The sequence below is a fragment of the Cydia fagiglandana genome, chromosome 2 (assembly GCF_963556715.1).
Source record: "Cydia fagiglandana chromosome 2, ilCydFagi1.1, whole genome shotgun sequence".
Taxonomy (NCBI): Eukaryota; Metazoa; Arthropoda; class Insecta; order Lepidoptera; family Tortricidae; genus Cydia; species Cydia fagiglandana.
The window spans coordinates 27,472,658-27,488,311 of NC_085933.1; the positions used below are offsets into that span (position 1 = coordinate 27,472,658).

General features: G+C 38.7%; 2 protein-coding genes across 3 annotated transcripts in view; one reads left to right on the forward strand and one right to left on the reverse strand.

The window, feature by feature from the left end:
* Window positions 1–2,648: 2,648 nt before the first annotated feature.
* LOC134679536 (homeobox protein orthopedia) overlaps window positions 2,649–15,654 on the reverse strand; it is a 57,543-nt gene continuing 44,537 nt past the window's right edge. For both annotated transcript variants that reach the window (XM_063538492.1, XM_063538493.1), the window contains 4 exons: window positions 5,396–5,558; window positions 4,660–4,818; window positions 3,097–3,210; window positions 2,649–2,810 (listed from right to left, as the gene is read on the reverse strand). In XM_063538492.1, the coding sequence (XP_063394562.1) occupies window positions 2,674–2,810; window positions 3,097–3,210; window positions 4,660–4,818; window positions 5,396–5,558 (573 nt within the window). In that variant the 3' untranslated portion in view covers window positions 2,649–2,673. The remainder of the gene's footprint in view (window positions 2,811–3,096; window positions 3,211–4,659; window positions 4,819–5,395; window positions 5,559–15,654) is intronic.
* On the forward strand, window positions 13,449–14,623 carry LOC134679714 (uncharacterized). The gene has a single exon (XM_063538656.1). The coding sequence runs from the start codon at window positions 13,661–13,663 to the stop codon at window positions 14,453–14,455; it is 795 nt and encodes a 264-aa protein (XP_063394726.1). The 5' UTR covers window positions 13,449–13,660; the 3' UTR covers window positions 14,456–14,623.

Sequence of the window (15,654 nt, forward strand, 5' to 3'; positions counted from 1 at the left end):
CTTGCGTGTCCGACGCCTGTCGGTAGCCACTTACAAAACTGGGCGTAGTCGCGTAACATGGTCCGTTGTGCGGCGAAAACACCTGTCCATACTTTTGACATTGGCAAAATTATCATAAAAGAAGTCATTTTTAAACGTAGAGACAGAGACCCATCGCGCCTACATGTTTAAATTTTACCGCTTTTTAGGGTTCCGTACCCAAAGGGTAAAACGGGACCCTATTACTAAGACTTCGGAAGTGGTCAGTACTTGGATGGGTGACCTTTTTTTTTTTGCTTTTTTTTGTTTTTTTTTGCATTATGGTACGGAACCCTTCGTGCGCGAGTCCGACTCGCACTTGCCCGGTTTTTTTGTTGCAAAGCTAGGTTTCCAGACTATATTTTATTGAAAGTACTTACTTAATTGTTAATACGCTGTTCTGTTTGGCTTTGGATTCCGTTACGGTGACCATAAAATAAATTATTGTCGGACATACCCGAAAAGAATAAATAATCATAAAATGAAACTCCACACGTTGAACATTGTCTATTTTATTGTATGTATGTATACTTAGAGCTAACAATAATACTAGACGATATATTACACGCAGGAGCGAGCGAGTGCGAACGGCCGTCGGCCGCTTTCGCCGGTTATTAATAATTATTATTCTCTCTATTAAGCTAATAATAATCACTCAGTCCTTTACTTATATATAAAAGCAACAAAATGTAAAAATAATAATAGTAAATAAGCCAAAATTCAAATAGCATTAAAAACATGTTTAGTATAGATTTACCAAATGATTAAACGTCACTTTGGCTTCATTTTTATAAAATAATAATATACAAAAATATCTTATGTGACAATTTGAATTTCGTAAAATAATTTCTTGCTAAAAACTAAAAGAAACGGACGGAAGATTACACAGAAAATAAATGGAGATTATGAAAATAAAATAGGAACTATCAACCACTTTTAACTAATTCAATACAAAATATATTCAGTGGCCGCCAGTTACTCAAAAATACAAACATTTCAAATTCTTATCGACCATACAGCTATACATTTAGAGTATACTCGGGTTGCGTATACATTTTCATATTTTATACCAAAGACATGAACGATAGAAAAAAGATGAATGACTGTTTCAGATTTTACTCCAGCAATATTTAGAAATTGTCTGTTTAATAAGTTGTGTGAACTTGATTGATACAGGCATCCTTGCTTAACAAAAGTTATTAGACTTGTTTTGTAAAACTAGAGCTAGCAAAAGTTATTTTGTTAAACAAATAGGTACTTATCACATATCTGAATATGCTTTTTCAATAGGTAATTTATTTTATTTGTTGATACAAATATTAAATATTATTTTTTGGGATTTGTGAATAGGAAGAACAAACCACATAACGAGCACAAAAACTAAAATAGCCTGTATCAATCATAGTCCTTACTTTAAACACGCTACATATAACATATGCCTCTACTCTGTACCGGAATGTCAAATAATACCTACTCTAAACATACATAGAGTAAACTACCTACAACTATTTAATACTTCACGATGATACCTATGCTTAAGAAATAAATAGCTTACCATTATTACTATCATTATTATTTATTATTGTACGAACGCGTATACATATTTTGAATACAGCTCACATTTTATTAAAATTTAATTGTCCTAAAGGACTTTGTTGTCACCCCGTTGTGACAGGACTTCGAATCGTTTTATAACTAGAGTCTATACTTCCACGCACAAGTTTGACAGTTCATAATGTACTATTTAAAAAGTTTAAATGTTGCTATAGGTGATTTTGTCGATATTAAAAATATACCTACTTACGGGTTATGGTTTCAAAGTCAGTAAGTTTATTATTTAGTTTCACCTTTTAAGCTGGCAACCCTTTTTTCTGTCAAACTAGTATCGAGCTATGGATTAAATGTTAGATTTAAGTTTGCCTTACTCTTATATACATTTTGACATTAATGCCAGTGTTCAATGATCACCATCATCATCACATTACAAGAATGAAAAAAAAAAGATTGCAAATTTTTACACATGTTAACATTTTGTGGAACTCGCATAACAATACGTAGCGTATGTGTGTGTTTAAATCACATTTCCGTTACATTTATTTTTGGTATTGCATATATTTTTTCTATTATCTGAGATTACACTTGAGTAATTTACACCAGGAATGATGTCGTTCGTGTCTCTTATGTCAGCATGACTGTAAACGGCATGTTATAAGCATCGCCGACGCAAGCGCCACAGCTACAGGCGCACTGTTGTCACAAGTGCAGGTATTGGACCATGCCGATGGTTCACACAGACACTTAAGTGGAAACTGTGCTTTTTTCTACAGGGCGGCCAGTAGACAAAATTGTAAGCTTCATAGACGCAAGGGCTGCAGGTGTAGGCGCGGTGCGGTGTTTATAGACGTAGGGCGGGATGATTTATTCAAACATTAGTTTCTGTGATTCCTCTTTTGTTTGTCGACAGGGCGACAGTAGACGGGGCTATGCGCGTCATAGTTGAGCTGCAGACACGGCGTTATGGCGGCGAACAGTAGTACACATCGCCGACGCAAGCACTGCAAGTATAGGCGCGGTGTTGTCACAAGTCGATCATCACGTAGGACGGGATGGACATATTGTAAACAGTTGTGGGAATCATTTCTATCGACTGGGCGGTCAGTAGACGGGGCTATGGGCGTCGTAGTTGAGCTGCAGATATGGCGGGATGGCTGCGGAGAGCTCTGACGCGCGCCGGCGCAGCGCCGCGATGCTGTGCCCGCGCCACACCTCCTCTTCGCCTTCGCCGCCCGCTCCTGTCAAAAGAGATTCGTTGAAGACACATGATTCCTTATGTTCTAGAAATCAGATAATATTACTATAACAGAACAAGTAGAAGGTGGAGGTACTGACGCAGAGGTAGAATACACTTGAAAACATTAGGGTAAAAAATTTAATGAAATTGTGTTTGCATCAAATGTTCACCCTTTTTTAACGTCTATTCTCTAGGTTTCCAGGACCGCTTATTGCCTTAAGTAAAGGGTGAATTAAATTGGAACTATGACTTAGTTTTCCTTAAAACCTATCCTTATAGGTTCGTACCTGAAGCGGTGGGCGAGGCGTTGTTCCCGCAGTGCATGTGGGGGGGAGTGGGGGAGCCCTCCAGCGCGCCTCCTTGCTGCCCGATGTTGTTGCAGTACGACATCATGGTGTCGCCTGTCACATATAACAAACAAAGGTTTGGATTTTTGCTTAAATCTTAGTTACCTATTTAACCCTTATCTTGGCAAGGCTCAAAATATCTTAAATATAATCATTTTTTTAGTTTTTTGTCACCTATTGAGCATACTAGACTATTAAAAAATAAGGAAAAAAATCCAGGATTTTCCAGTTTCGGAAAATCATATGTATCATATTTGATACTATGCCAATAACTCGACAAAATAGTTACCTACTTTTTCGAATAAAAATGAAGATTTTAATAAAAATAAAACATGTAATGCAACAGAAATTAGCATTTACTGCTAATTAAACGCAATCTAAAGCATCAGATGACTATTAAACCTGTAAAAATAAATTATATCTACGAATACCTGATCATATGGGCGGAAAATGTGATCCCGTAAAGTTTCGAAAAAGTCTTCAGCAAAAAGTTGAGTAAAATATGATACGTAAACAAATAATTATAAGTAAAAAAAAATACAATTTTTTTACTTTGGGGCCATTTTTTTGCCATACACATATTTTTCCGTGCTACGGGCTACGGCGTAGCAATAATGCTACAGCGTACGAATATATAGTTAAACAACATCTAGTAGTTAAAAAAATCAAAGTTTAATAACTAAATAATACGAAAACTAATATTAAATAATTGAAGCATGTTTTGTAACCCCACAAATATAAAAAATATATATAATCATGTAAAACTATTTTGACGATAACTTGACAATGTATTAAATATAATACAATCCTTTCGATATGTACATTTCTGAGTTCTTGGCAGTGTATCAAATATAATACATAACAGTTTCATGTAAGGTTCTGTGTATTAAATGTTTTTAAATTCGAGGGCATTGTAAATATGTATGCACTAAGAGACAGTAAAGATATCAAAATGTAGATTATGGAAAAATATATACTAACATAAGAAATAAATGCAAAACTTCCAGTACGAACTGAAATCTATTGTATCCGCGGCGCCATGTTGATTATTACTAATTAATTTACAATGACACTCGTGTCAATTATTTTTTTCTATAAGTAAGGAGAGTAGCTCGACATATTGATGGCAGAATTATTCTGTTAGGTAATAAAGTGAACCTGCTAGATTTTTTTAAGTTCCGTGTATCACGGGTGTTACGATGCCAAGATAAGGGTTAAGACTAATCTATTACACTTCTGCTAAATTCTCTTTGCTTCTGCGTAGCAATCAAATTAATTTTCATTTCTCCAAAGCAGAGACACACAAAATTAATTTTCTACTCAGGCAATAATAAATTTATGCTACAGTCAGTGACAGTGCTGCTGAATATGGTGATGTTTAATGCTATCCCTCATCCGAAAAGGCGTTCAGAAGAGTTTTGGCTATTTTAAGCGGCAACGGAAGGGTAGTTAATTCTGATATTCGAGGTAGTCCAATGTATTGTAGTCACTGTGGAGACTTACCCAGTGAGTTGAGCGGGTAGTGCGACTGGTAGGGCTGGCTGGAGGCCACGGAGGAGATCGGTAGCGCCGGGTTGAGGTCGGCGGAGAGCTGGGGCAGTCCACCCACGCCGGCACCGAAGCCACCCATGGAAACGCCGCCCTGCGAGAGCTGGCCTAGCCCTGAAACACAATGACAGTTCTGATTAGACTCGATCATTTCCTAAATTTCGTTCTGTAGAATTTTTCTAACAAAAGTAGAACGTAAAATAATCCCTGGTTTAAACTTTAAAGACTACCCACTTCGCTCGTTGCCCTTCGGCCAAAACTCTTCGGTGATGGTCGATAGATGGAACTCTCCTTATAAATAAAAGAGTTAAAATGTATGTAGCCTGTTTTCTGCCCTCAATTTTAATCTAAGTCTAAAGGCGACAATCATTACCGACCGATCGATCAAGTTTATCGACAAACGATCAAATTTAATATTAAAAACACATCGGGATGACAGGGGCCCGTTTTTCAAAAGTTTCTTAACTTGTATAACAAATGGTCCCTTTCTAACAAAAGCTGTCAAAAAGTGTCATCCGCTTGTATTACAAGTTACAAGCGTTTAAGAAACGGGCTCCAGATGCGAAAGAGTCACGTAATGATTTTCATACATTTCATACGTTTCGATTGGTGTTTTCTTTAAACAAATGATCCGGCGCTCTCTAATGTTTTGTTTTATAGATGATGATGTTTTTGTATTTGTATGTTGTACCTGCGGGCATGCTCCACGGTCTGTCTCCGAAGACCCCAGGACTGCACACATCTCCTCCGAAGGGCGGGAGGCCATGAGATGGTAACAAAGATCCCGGAGACCTAAACACGTTGGTGCTCTTCTTGCGTTTCTTCCACTTCGCTCGACGGTTCTGGAACCACACCTGGAAACAAGGAAATCATCGTTACAAATAAGTAGGTAGTTTACGAATCTACTTTATCAATCGACAATTTGACACACATCCACAGAATGGCTGTAGAAGGACCACTGCAAAATCTGTGAAAAGAAGCGTTAAGGGTAGATTATCTCTAGGCATTAAGAAATGGCCAAGCCAGGCTAGCACCACGCTGAGTCGGGACCATTTCGTAGCTTTTATGTCAAGTTATGTTACGTGTTGTTTTATTCTTTTATTTTGCCCTGAATAAACACTCTCTCTTCTCTATAAATCGGTTGCTAGAAGGTTCCTTTATACCAGCTCAAATAGAAATCCAGATACAAAAGACGTTGCTCCGAATATTCTCTAATATAATTCATTAATTGAAAACCGTCTGGAATCGAATGGATGTCTTAATTTCTCTGCCAACATTTCTGCAACCAGTCAGACCAAGAAAAGACTGCAGCGGATTTGATAGCCCACGCAGGGCAAGTTTCATTTTAAACGTCAAACTTCTATTAAATTATGACGCATAAACAACACTTGCACTGCGTGGGCTATCAAATCCGCTGCAGACTTTTCTTGGTCCGACATTAATCATTGTTGCAGCAGTGGGAGAGAAGAAACAATGACTAAACTGTAAGTACCTATGCAAAAATATGTAAGTAGGTTTGTTGTCACTAACTTTGACTACTGAAGCCTATGAAAGCTATAAATATCTTTTGTAACGTAGGTATACTTATTTTAGCAGGCGCTGGCTTATTAGTTGAGTATCTTCCCATAAAAAAATGTGGTAATTATACCTACCAATATATTTGTGTCACGACATAATTCCAGCACATCTATTAAAATCTAAAACAAACGACGCAACAATAAAAACGCGTAAAAAAGACGCGAAGCGACAGCCGTATTAAAAATTCACCCCCGCGGGCGAGACGGCTGCACCGTGTAGTAGGAGGGAAAGAGAGGGGAGTAGTCATTTGGCAACTGTCACGAGCAGTCATTATTTATCGCCGTTTGTCGCCGACTTTATTTACCTGTTTTGGAACAACGACGTGGAATAGGTAGTGTTTATTTTCAGGCTAGGTTAGGTTCAGTTCGCTGTCAGTATTATACTTAACATTAACACTGGGCCCGATTCGGATTATGAAATAGACATCTTTTAGACATCACCAAGATACGATAACGATATGTTTAAGATCTAACCTGTCAAATTTGACATTTGCGCGATTCTGGAGATACTATTGAACGATTTCCACAGGATATGACTTAGAGATCTAATTCACATCTAATAGATATCTAGTATTCTATCTAACGTAAAAGTGACATTTGTGGCCCGAATTGCGTTGCAAAAGAGAACTAGTTGATATCTAAACTATAACGTATCTAGAATGGATCTAGTACGTGTCGTCGCTTGTGAATATCTTGAAGTTCGAATACCGCAGACTGTTCGCAGATTGACAGCAGTCATGTGGATTTCCGGTTGAACTTCAAAATGACGAAGTCTCGAAAGCGATAACCGGACCGTTGTCCGCCGCATCACTTTTTGTGGAAGTGAAAATTCGAGTTGGTGGAAGGTTGCGTCATTTTGCCAAAAAATTCGATACAGTTGATTAAAATTAATTCATATGTAATTAAAGCCAAATAATTTATTATAGGATTTATAGATGCTCCATGAGGTGTAATACGATTACTATTTGATATGGTCTGTCAGTGGTTTATTCTTCTTCTTTTAAAAATACCTTCCACCATCAATGCGTGAAACGTCACTATCCTATAATAAATTATTTGGCTTTAATTACATATGAATTAATTTTAATCAACTGTATCGAATTTTTTGGCAAAATGACGCAACCTTCCACCAACTCGAGTTTTCACTTCCACAAAAAGTGATACGGCGGCACCATAGTACCGAGTATATCACCAAAGCATTATACTTAATATATAATTTAAAAAGTCGAGTAAAAGTAGGTACTTAATGTGTATTTCCAGAAATGTATTACTTATTCAGAATCAGAGTTAGAATATTCCCTCAAAACAGAGATATATATAACTCCGTATAAGATAAATAAAGTCTAAGAAAAAAACGTGCCTCGGATGTCAAGCAAAAGTCACTCTCGAATAGATGGCGCCATATACCTTTGGCCTATTGTCGGTTAGATGGCGTTAGCGACACCGTTTGATATTTAACAATTTTAACACGTATCAGTGAAAGAACATGGGTCAGTGTGGAACAATAAAAATTAATAATCATATATCCGTAAACATATTTTAATTCATTTGTACATTTTGAATTTTATTTTAAGTTTTAATCGTGTGTCGATAGATGGCAGTAAATGTACTGTGACTACAAAATTTACTTTGACAGGACCCCTCTATACTATCTATTCTTTTTGCCTCAAAATAAACAATAGACACAAACTTCGATAAATAGTTGACCATTACGAATCCTAACCCTACAATCAGAACAATGAATTCATCACACATGAAAAATCACCGGCCACATTTATTCCTGCCCGCGGTCCGGCGTCCCGCGGGATCCGGGATGCCCCGGAATCAATATCCCGGGAAATGACGGGCGATTTACCCTAATCCCGGACCATTTGTCACCGGATCGGACAGATCAACGGGATTTAGGACGTGGCAAACTAATTGTCTTTATAGAAACTTTCAAATGGGGTATATTTTGGATTAATTTATTTTAAACTAGTGCCAGTGGATAATATTTTCTTCTTCATTGCACGATTTATCTGTATTTGGGTCATATAAATACATTTTATTGTACCTATGCCTAACTAGTTTGAGTATTTCTTGTAGACATCGCAAAGTTAAAGGAATCTAAAGCTAATTTTTACGCGGTACCTTTTTAGGCGGTATATAGTATATAGTATAGGAGGACACAAGCGGGGACGAGGAAAACCCAGACGCAGCTTTTTGGAGCAAGTGAAAGAAAAAGTGGGGGTCGTGTCGTACCAAAAAGTCAAAGAGCTGGCGCAGGATAGGGAAAGCTGGAAGATACTCCACCGACAAGAGAATACCTCTTAAGTTAATGATGATGATAGTATAGGTAATTTTTTAGGGTTCCGTACCTATCTAAAGAGTAAAAACGGGACCCTATTACTAAGACTCCGCTGTCCGTCCTTCCGTCAGTCTGTCTGTCACCAGGCTGTATCTCATGAACCGTGATAGCTAGGCGTTTAAATTTTCACAGATGATGTATTTCTGTCGACGCTATAACAACAAATAGGTACGAAAAACAGACTAAAATTAATATTCAAGTGGGGCAAAGACGTGATTTTTTGCCGTTTTTTGCGTAATGGTACGGATCTTTTCGTGCGCAAATCCGACTCGCACTTGGCCGGTATTTTCTGTACTTGAGACTGAAATATGTATAGGTAAAGCATAATTTAGGATATCGTATAGGTATATGAATCTTATGCAGTCACTCAGGACCTTAAATGTTCTTTTTTTCTTATTCTTCTGAAACCGTGTAAGCCTGAACCCATCAGGTACCGACCATCGATTCGATTGGTGGAGTGGAGTGGTAATGGGCGGGTCACGGCGCGGTCCCGTTCGCGCGGAGCGCCGTGAGCGCGCGGTTAGCGCGCCATGTTTGCGGGTCGTGCGTCTGCGCATGGACGGGAGTCACAAGCGACAGCGGGTCTCATGGCTTAGCAAAGATGCCAGTGGTTTGCGCTACGACAACGAAAAGCTTTCTATCTAAAGAGAATAATATGTAAGAGGGATAAAGATCCCTCTTACATATTATTATTCGTGCGACAGAGAGACATATAGCGTTTCGTTGCCGCAGCGCAAACGATTGGCATCTAGGCTGGGCACCCTGATGTTACAGCAATATACCTACTTCTGTAGACCTTGATGTCGTTTTGCAAAACGGTCAGCAAACTGTGGCCATCTAGCAGCCTAGCCAACATGTCATTCGCATAATCGTATCGCCAAAAGCCAAACGAAGTGTCTTTCATTGTAAGAGAAAAATAACCACCTTTGTTTTTTTTAAAGCAAGTGTGGACATTATGGTGGCAATGAGGCTTGAATACGGATTTCTCGTACTCTTCCCATTAAAACAGCGGTCGGCAACCTTTTAGCAGCCAGGGGCCACATAGTAGTTAACGAAGTGGACGCGGGCCGCACTTTGTTAATATTTATGACTTTATCAGACATTGTCATTTTTCAATATTACATTACAAAATACTTCCAAATAGCCAGGGAGGCTCGCGGGCCGCAAGCGAGAGGTTCGCGGGCCGCTGGTTGCCGACCGCTGCATTAAAAGGTTAAATTTTATCAAAAGTTCCATCACGGGATGTGCCCGCTCCCGCCCCCGCCGCCGCTCGTGACTCGGCGCTTGCACCGGCCCCGCTAATGCGTTCAGTCAACAGCGCAGCAGCTAACTGTTGCCACCTCGGGGTAATGGGTTCACGTCGACGTTGGGATATTTTTCCGTAACTCTATATAAGAACCTACCTACCTAAAGAAATATGGCGCCACATTAGTGTACGGTAAAACCGTCTATTGTGTCTAGAGCACAGAGCTTTAAAAATTGGACCTTGCTGACCAAGGTCTGGCTGGCCTTATGACGGGTTTCCCAACCAAAAATTTGATATGCCGGTGTGCCTCACATCGATCTTATATAGTTTCCAGGGGTTTTTTCGGTTTATTATAGGTATTTAATGACATTTTGTCGCACAACATAGAAGGTATCTGTTTTTAATTGCTTGAGTGCAATAAATGGACCATCCATCTACACAGTTTAAAGCCCCACCTCATCAAATATTAGTAATGTAAGTAGTAATGTAAGGGGGAGGCCTATGTTCAGCAGTGGACGTCTTATGGCTGAGATGATGATGATGATGATGAAGTACAGGAGACCTTGACACGATATCACGATGTCGCTACGTCATTGCGATTATTGCCAATATTTCACCACGTTGCGAAGTTCCTTAAAAGTTTAGATTTTTTCAAGATTGTGCAAAAATTTAAGTACTTACATAAATGCCAACTTTGCAAGATTGGGCAACTTTGCATTCACAGTTTAGACAGCATAATAACTATTCTATACACGGTGTAACATGAGTAAACCGAATAATTTTAACAGCGTATTCCTGATCATATTTAGAGACAAAAATGTCATATAAACTTTTTTGATATTCGGCTAGTTTCAGAGAGATATTATTAATTTAAAAAAAAATAAGTTTGTATTGTTACATAGTGTAAAAGGCCTTTTTGATGGTGATGTTGCTGCTATGGGACGTAGTCTAAATATCCTTATTGAAAGATGTCCAAAAGTTACAAGTAACACTTTGCAAAAAGTAGGTTCTACGAAAAAAAAATGTAAAAATCAATTTTAAGTGACAAGTTTACCAATAACATTTATTTTTTATGTACAAATACATTCAAAAAATTGAAAAAACAAAACAAAAGAAATTTTTTTTTTGGCGACATTGACCTAAACTTATATTACATTTTTTACTTCTTTTGACCTCAGAAATGCGTGGTTAAAATTATTCGGTTTCCTAATGTTACACCGTGTATAGAGTGGCACTAAAATAATGCCATCTTGATTTGATATCTACTGATCTATCTGTTTTAATAGTTAAAGGCAAAGACTTTGTAATATTTTTACGTGTATGTGAGGTGTGCAATAAAGAGTATTGTATTGTATTGTATTGTATTTTTGTCTGATATCTATGTGTAGATGCATATTCAGATAACAAACCTGGCTCAAATATCCATGACCCCAAAATCTTAATCGAATGACGGTCATAGAACAACAACTCTCGTATTTGTATATGCGCTTCACTCAGACACAGTCAGAAAGGAGGAGCTTCGCTCCTCTCTACTCATCTTCTGTAAGTGGAGTATCTGTACAATCCCAAGAGTTAGGGCTGATTTCACCGGCGCGCGAACTCGCATGTGATTTTAGTTACCTACATTGCGGACTGTTGGTTACGTCCAATTCAACCGACCGATTAAAACCCGCAATGTAATGAAACTTGCATACGAGTTCTCGCATCGTCTAAATGAGCCCTTATAGACGCGACTAAAGAACTTGCAGACGGTCTTACATGACGACCGACGGTCAAAGTCAAAGTCAAAATATTCTTTATTCATGTAGGCCTAGGAACAAGCACTTACGAATAGTTACACATATATTGTTATCTTAATCTAATTATCAGAGCAATTGCTCTGATAATTATCCAATGTTATTATACAGATCAAATTTAACACTAAGAATTTCACAAAAGGATCGTAAAACATTAAAAAAAATTGTATAAATAATACTAGTCTAGAATTTCTAGAATAAAATCTAAATGTCAAAAAAAAACATAGGTAACTCCTTCATCGGACTCGGTCCTCTTCACATTAACCTTAGTAGCAAAACCTTATGTACATTTTTCTCTCCAAACGAATATTCTTCCCTAAAAACTACAAAAGCCAAGACGCGCCAAAATCCGGGATAACTAATAGCCGTAGTGCACATAATTCGAGCGCTGTACATTACCATAAGCCGGCCGTATTGCGAACCTTAGCGAAACGCGCTCTCTAAAATAAAAACATTGTAACTTGGCCTCCGTACATAAGTGTTTTATACTCAATAGATTTCATATTTCTTTTATATGTAGTTGAGATTCAAACTTATAGGTATTTTCAAGGATGACTGGAAATAAAAAGAAGGTCCATGGACCTTCTAAGAAGAAAACAGGGTTCGAAACAATTGCATTTTGTTGCTGCAAATGTCAAAACCAAAGTATCAGCACTCAGCAGTAATGTCGCGCAAGCAGTATCGCTCACAAGAAAAATCTGATAATGTGCTACACTTAAACCACGTTGTACGTAGGTAGGCTTCATTAAAATTTGGATTCTATGTTAATTTTATTTGTCAAAGATAACTTTATACTGGCATATGACTCGATGAGAGTAAAAGAATTTCGGTCAGACTAGGAATAGTCGAGCTTATATTATCTGGTAAACTTTTGTTCGCTCCACCAAAACTTCTCCAAATGGTAACTCTATTTTAAACGTTGTAGAGATCTGACTTAAAATGCCGGTAACCGTGTGGCAGGCCTGGTTACAGCCGTTGGTACGCGCGCCGCGTGCCGGCTGTAAATATCAATGTAGCGGTTTACGCCTAATATTGCTTTTGGATATGCGGCAAACATATTAACTTAGTTTATTGTGATCGCAAATTTTAGATAAGAGTTATATGCAAATCCGAGTTTTAGTTATTCGATCTGTTTCCGATATGATACTGATCTGTCACAAGTTACGTTTTTGGTCGAAGAAATTTAATGTCACTTTTGACTTTGACACTGTCAGACCAGTATCATATTGGAAACAGATCGAATAACTAAAACTGGAATTTGCCTGTTAGTAGTATATTATAATATATTCTGTTATAATATAATATATTAAGCAGGCCACTGACGAGCCTCCCAAATGGGTGCGGTCACATTGGATTCATCCAAATGGACGGCTTCCTAATATTAAACATTGTACGTTTTTGACACTCACGGACCGATTTTGGATTGCAGCCCCGCTATTTGGACTGTTGGAAGGCTCGTCAGGGGCCACCTTTAGGTAGGGTTAGAGTCTGTGCGGAAAGAGAAGAGGCCTAAAATGTATGGGATCCGATACATGCTACGACTCTTCTCTTTCCGCACAGACGTTTCATTGATATTATTTATTTAAATATTGCTTTTGGCTGTGCGGCAGCAGACATATTCACTTGTTTTATTGTGAATGCACTGGAACATAAACTCCTCAAACTACCTCGCAGCCACGTATACATTATGGTAACATTCCATTTCTAACCGCAGCTGCACTACCGCAGCTGCACTTTTTTTGGTGGGTAGGTGTCAAATAAGCAACACCTGATTTGTGTCATCTAAATTTATTTATTAAAAAAAAAATAGTTTGTATAGATATTATAAACAATTTTAACAATAATTCAATAAATAGTAACTTAATTCACAACATATTGTGTGGATAGCCCTTGTGAATGACCACTTTGTGATATAATTGTACTGACCTGCCACTCGACCTTTGCACCCTGACTTTTTGAATTTGACACTGTCACTTGGAGCACAAAAGCCATGGACACATTAAACACCATCCTGGAGACACAGAAGACCCTTGAGGCGTCGTTCAATAAGCGGTTCCAGGAGCTGGATGACAAATTGAAAACTGCATCGCCTCAAACTCATCCCACGATAAGCAGCCTTAACAAAGAGGTAAGCACCTTCAAGGAGCAAATGTCTGCCATGCTGGAGCTCCTTCGGCAACAGATCCTCAGCATTCACCGGACTGTTGATGCCATTGAGATGCGACACCGCCGTAAGAACTTGCTGCTTAGTGGGGTACCAGAGGTTGCAGGCGAAGATGTTGCAGCGACAGTCACTGCTATCTGCCAAAATGATCTTCACCTGCCCGAGGTGACCCGTTCTTCCATCTCGGTTTGTCACAGGCTAGGATCTGGGACAAACGGCAGACCCAGAGCCGTCCTGGTCCGCTTCACTAGTCTCCTGACTCGGAATGCAGTTTGGATGAAGAAAACAGCCCTCAAAGGATCTCCGGTTGTCATATCCGAGTTTCTCACAAAGCAGCGACAAACTGTATTTATGGACGCTCGCAAGCACTTCGGGATGCGACGTGTGTGGACCAGAGATGGCACCATCCATATTAAGCTGGCCAGCGGAAAGAAGGAGCGCCTGTCTTCGGCTGAGGAGCTTCAAGCGCTGATTGAAAAGCACCCTAGCAACCTGCAGCATGCAGCCCCCGCTGTCGAAGTGCCTGCACCTGCGGGACCTGAAGCCTCCGCGCCGGCGGTGCAGCCCGGCGCAGCCTCTACGGCCGCTACATTGGAGAAACGGGCCAAGCGTGGCTGCTAATAGAGGAGTTGTGTCGGTTTTATTTCGTTGTGTTTAGTTATAGTTATTTAGTAGCAAGCAGCATTACGTAATTCTCTTTCACTGTTCAGAAACTTGCCTTTTTAATCGCGGTATACTCAGTTTTTAGGTTTATACAATTGTTTTTAGTCTACCGTCCAGTTTTTAAACTTTTTATCAATCAATCTTTGGGTAATATGGCTCCATCGATACTGTCGATGATTTCGCCAACGTCAAAGTGGATCCCACGTGGGATCGAATTAATATTATTTGTAATAAATAAACTTTAGCCAGTGTACGGTATAAAACTATCAAATTATGGCCTCTAGGGCTCTAGCCAGCCACGGTTAGAGGTAGAAATACCAAATGCTCGTAGAGCACGACGTTGTTCGGTATTAGGGTTATGAGCTCTTGTAAGGTGATAGCTGGACTTTACAAGGACCCTCGTGGGCTACCCGGCGTTGACGCCAGAATGGTGGTTAAACGCGTTTCATGATTAATTTTTCATTATCTGCACACTTCCACATTAATTTACTGCATAATACGCTATCAATATTACACTTTAAACAACACTAATGAGCAAAAACAAAGAAATGAATCACGAGGCGATGTTACCAATATGGCGGTCGACGAATAAACCCCTAAACTTTTTATATAATTTTGTAATTGTTTTATCTTCTGACATTAATGACAACCTGTCACTGACGTAATGTCACCTAGCGGTGCGTTTCGTTATTGCATGCAGTAATATTTTATTTCAAACTTAAATTTTATTTGTTATGCGATTGCAACTTGCTCTGTCTTTTTTTTATATGTAAGTTAGTGCTTAATTATCTATCAATTAACTTTCTTTTTACTGAGTTGTATACTTTTCATTGTTTTTAACTGATTTTTTTTTGTGTAAATGGTTGACTGGTGGGGCAAACCAAAAGTCAATAGATAGACGTTGCGTGCATTCACGCTCGTTTTTTTTTTTTATATATATTCTTATATATTATATTTATATTTATTTATCACATAGTTTATACCTATCTTGTGAATTATTATGTCCGATGATGAATCGTTTCATTCAGCTTGCGACTTGTCTTCTACTTTTCACTCTTTCAATAGTTCAGTTTCTGAGCCTGATACTCTTGGTAGCTGCCTAGGGCGCACTTTTCGAACTGCCACAAAACATTTTAACACATGTCACATTAACGCGC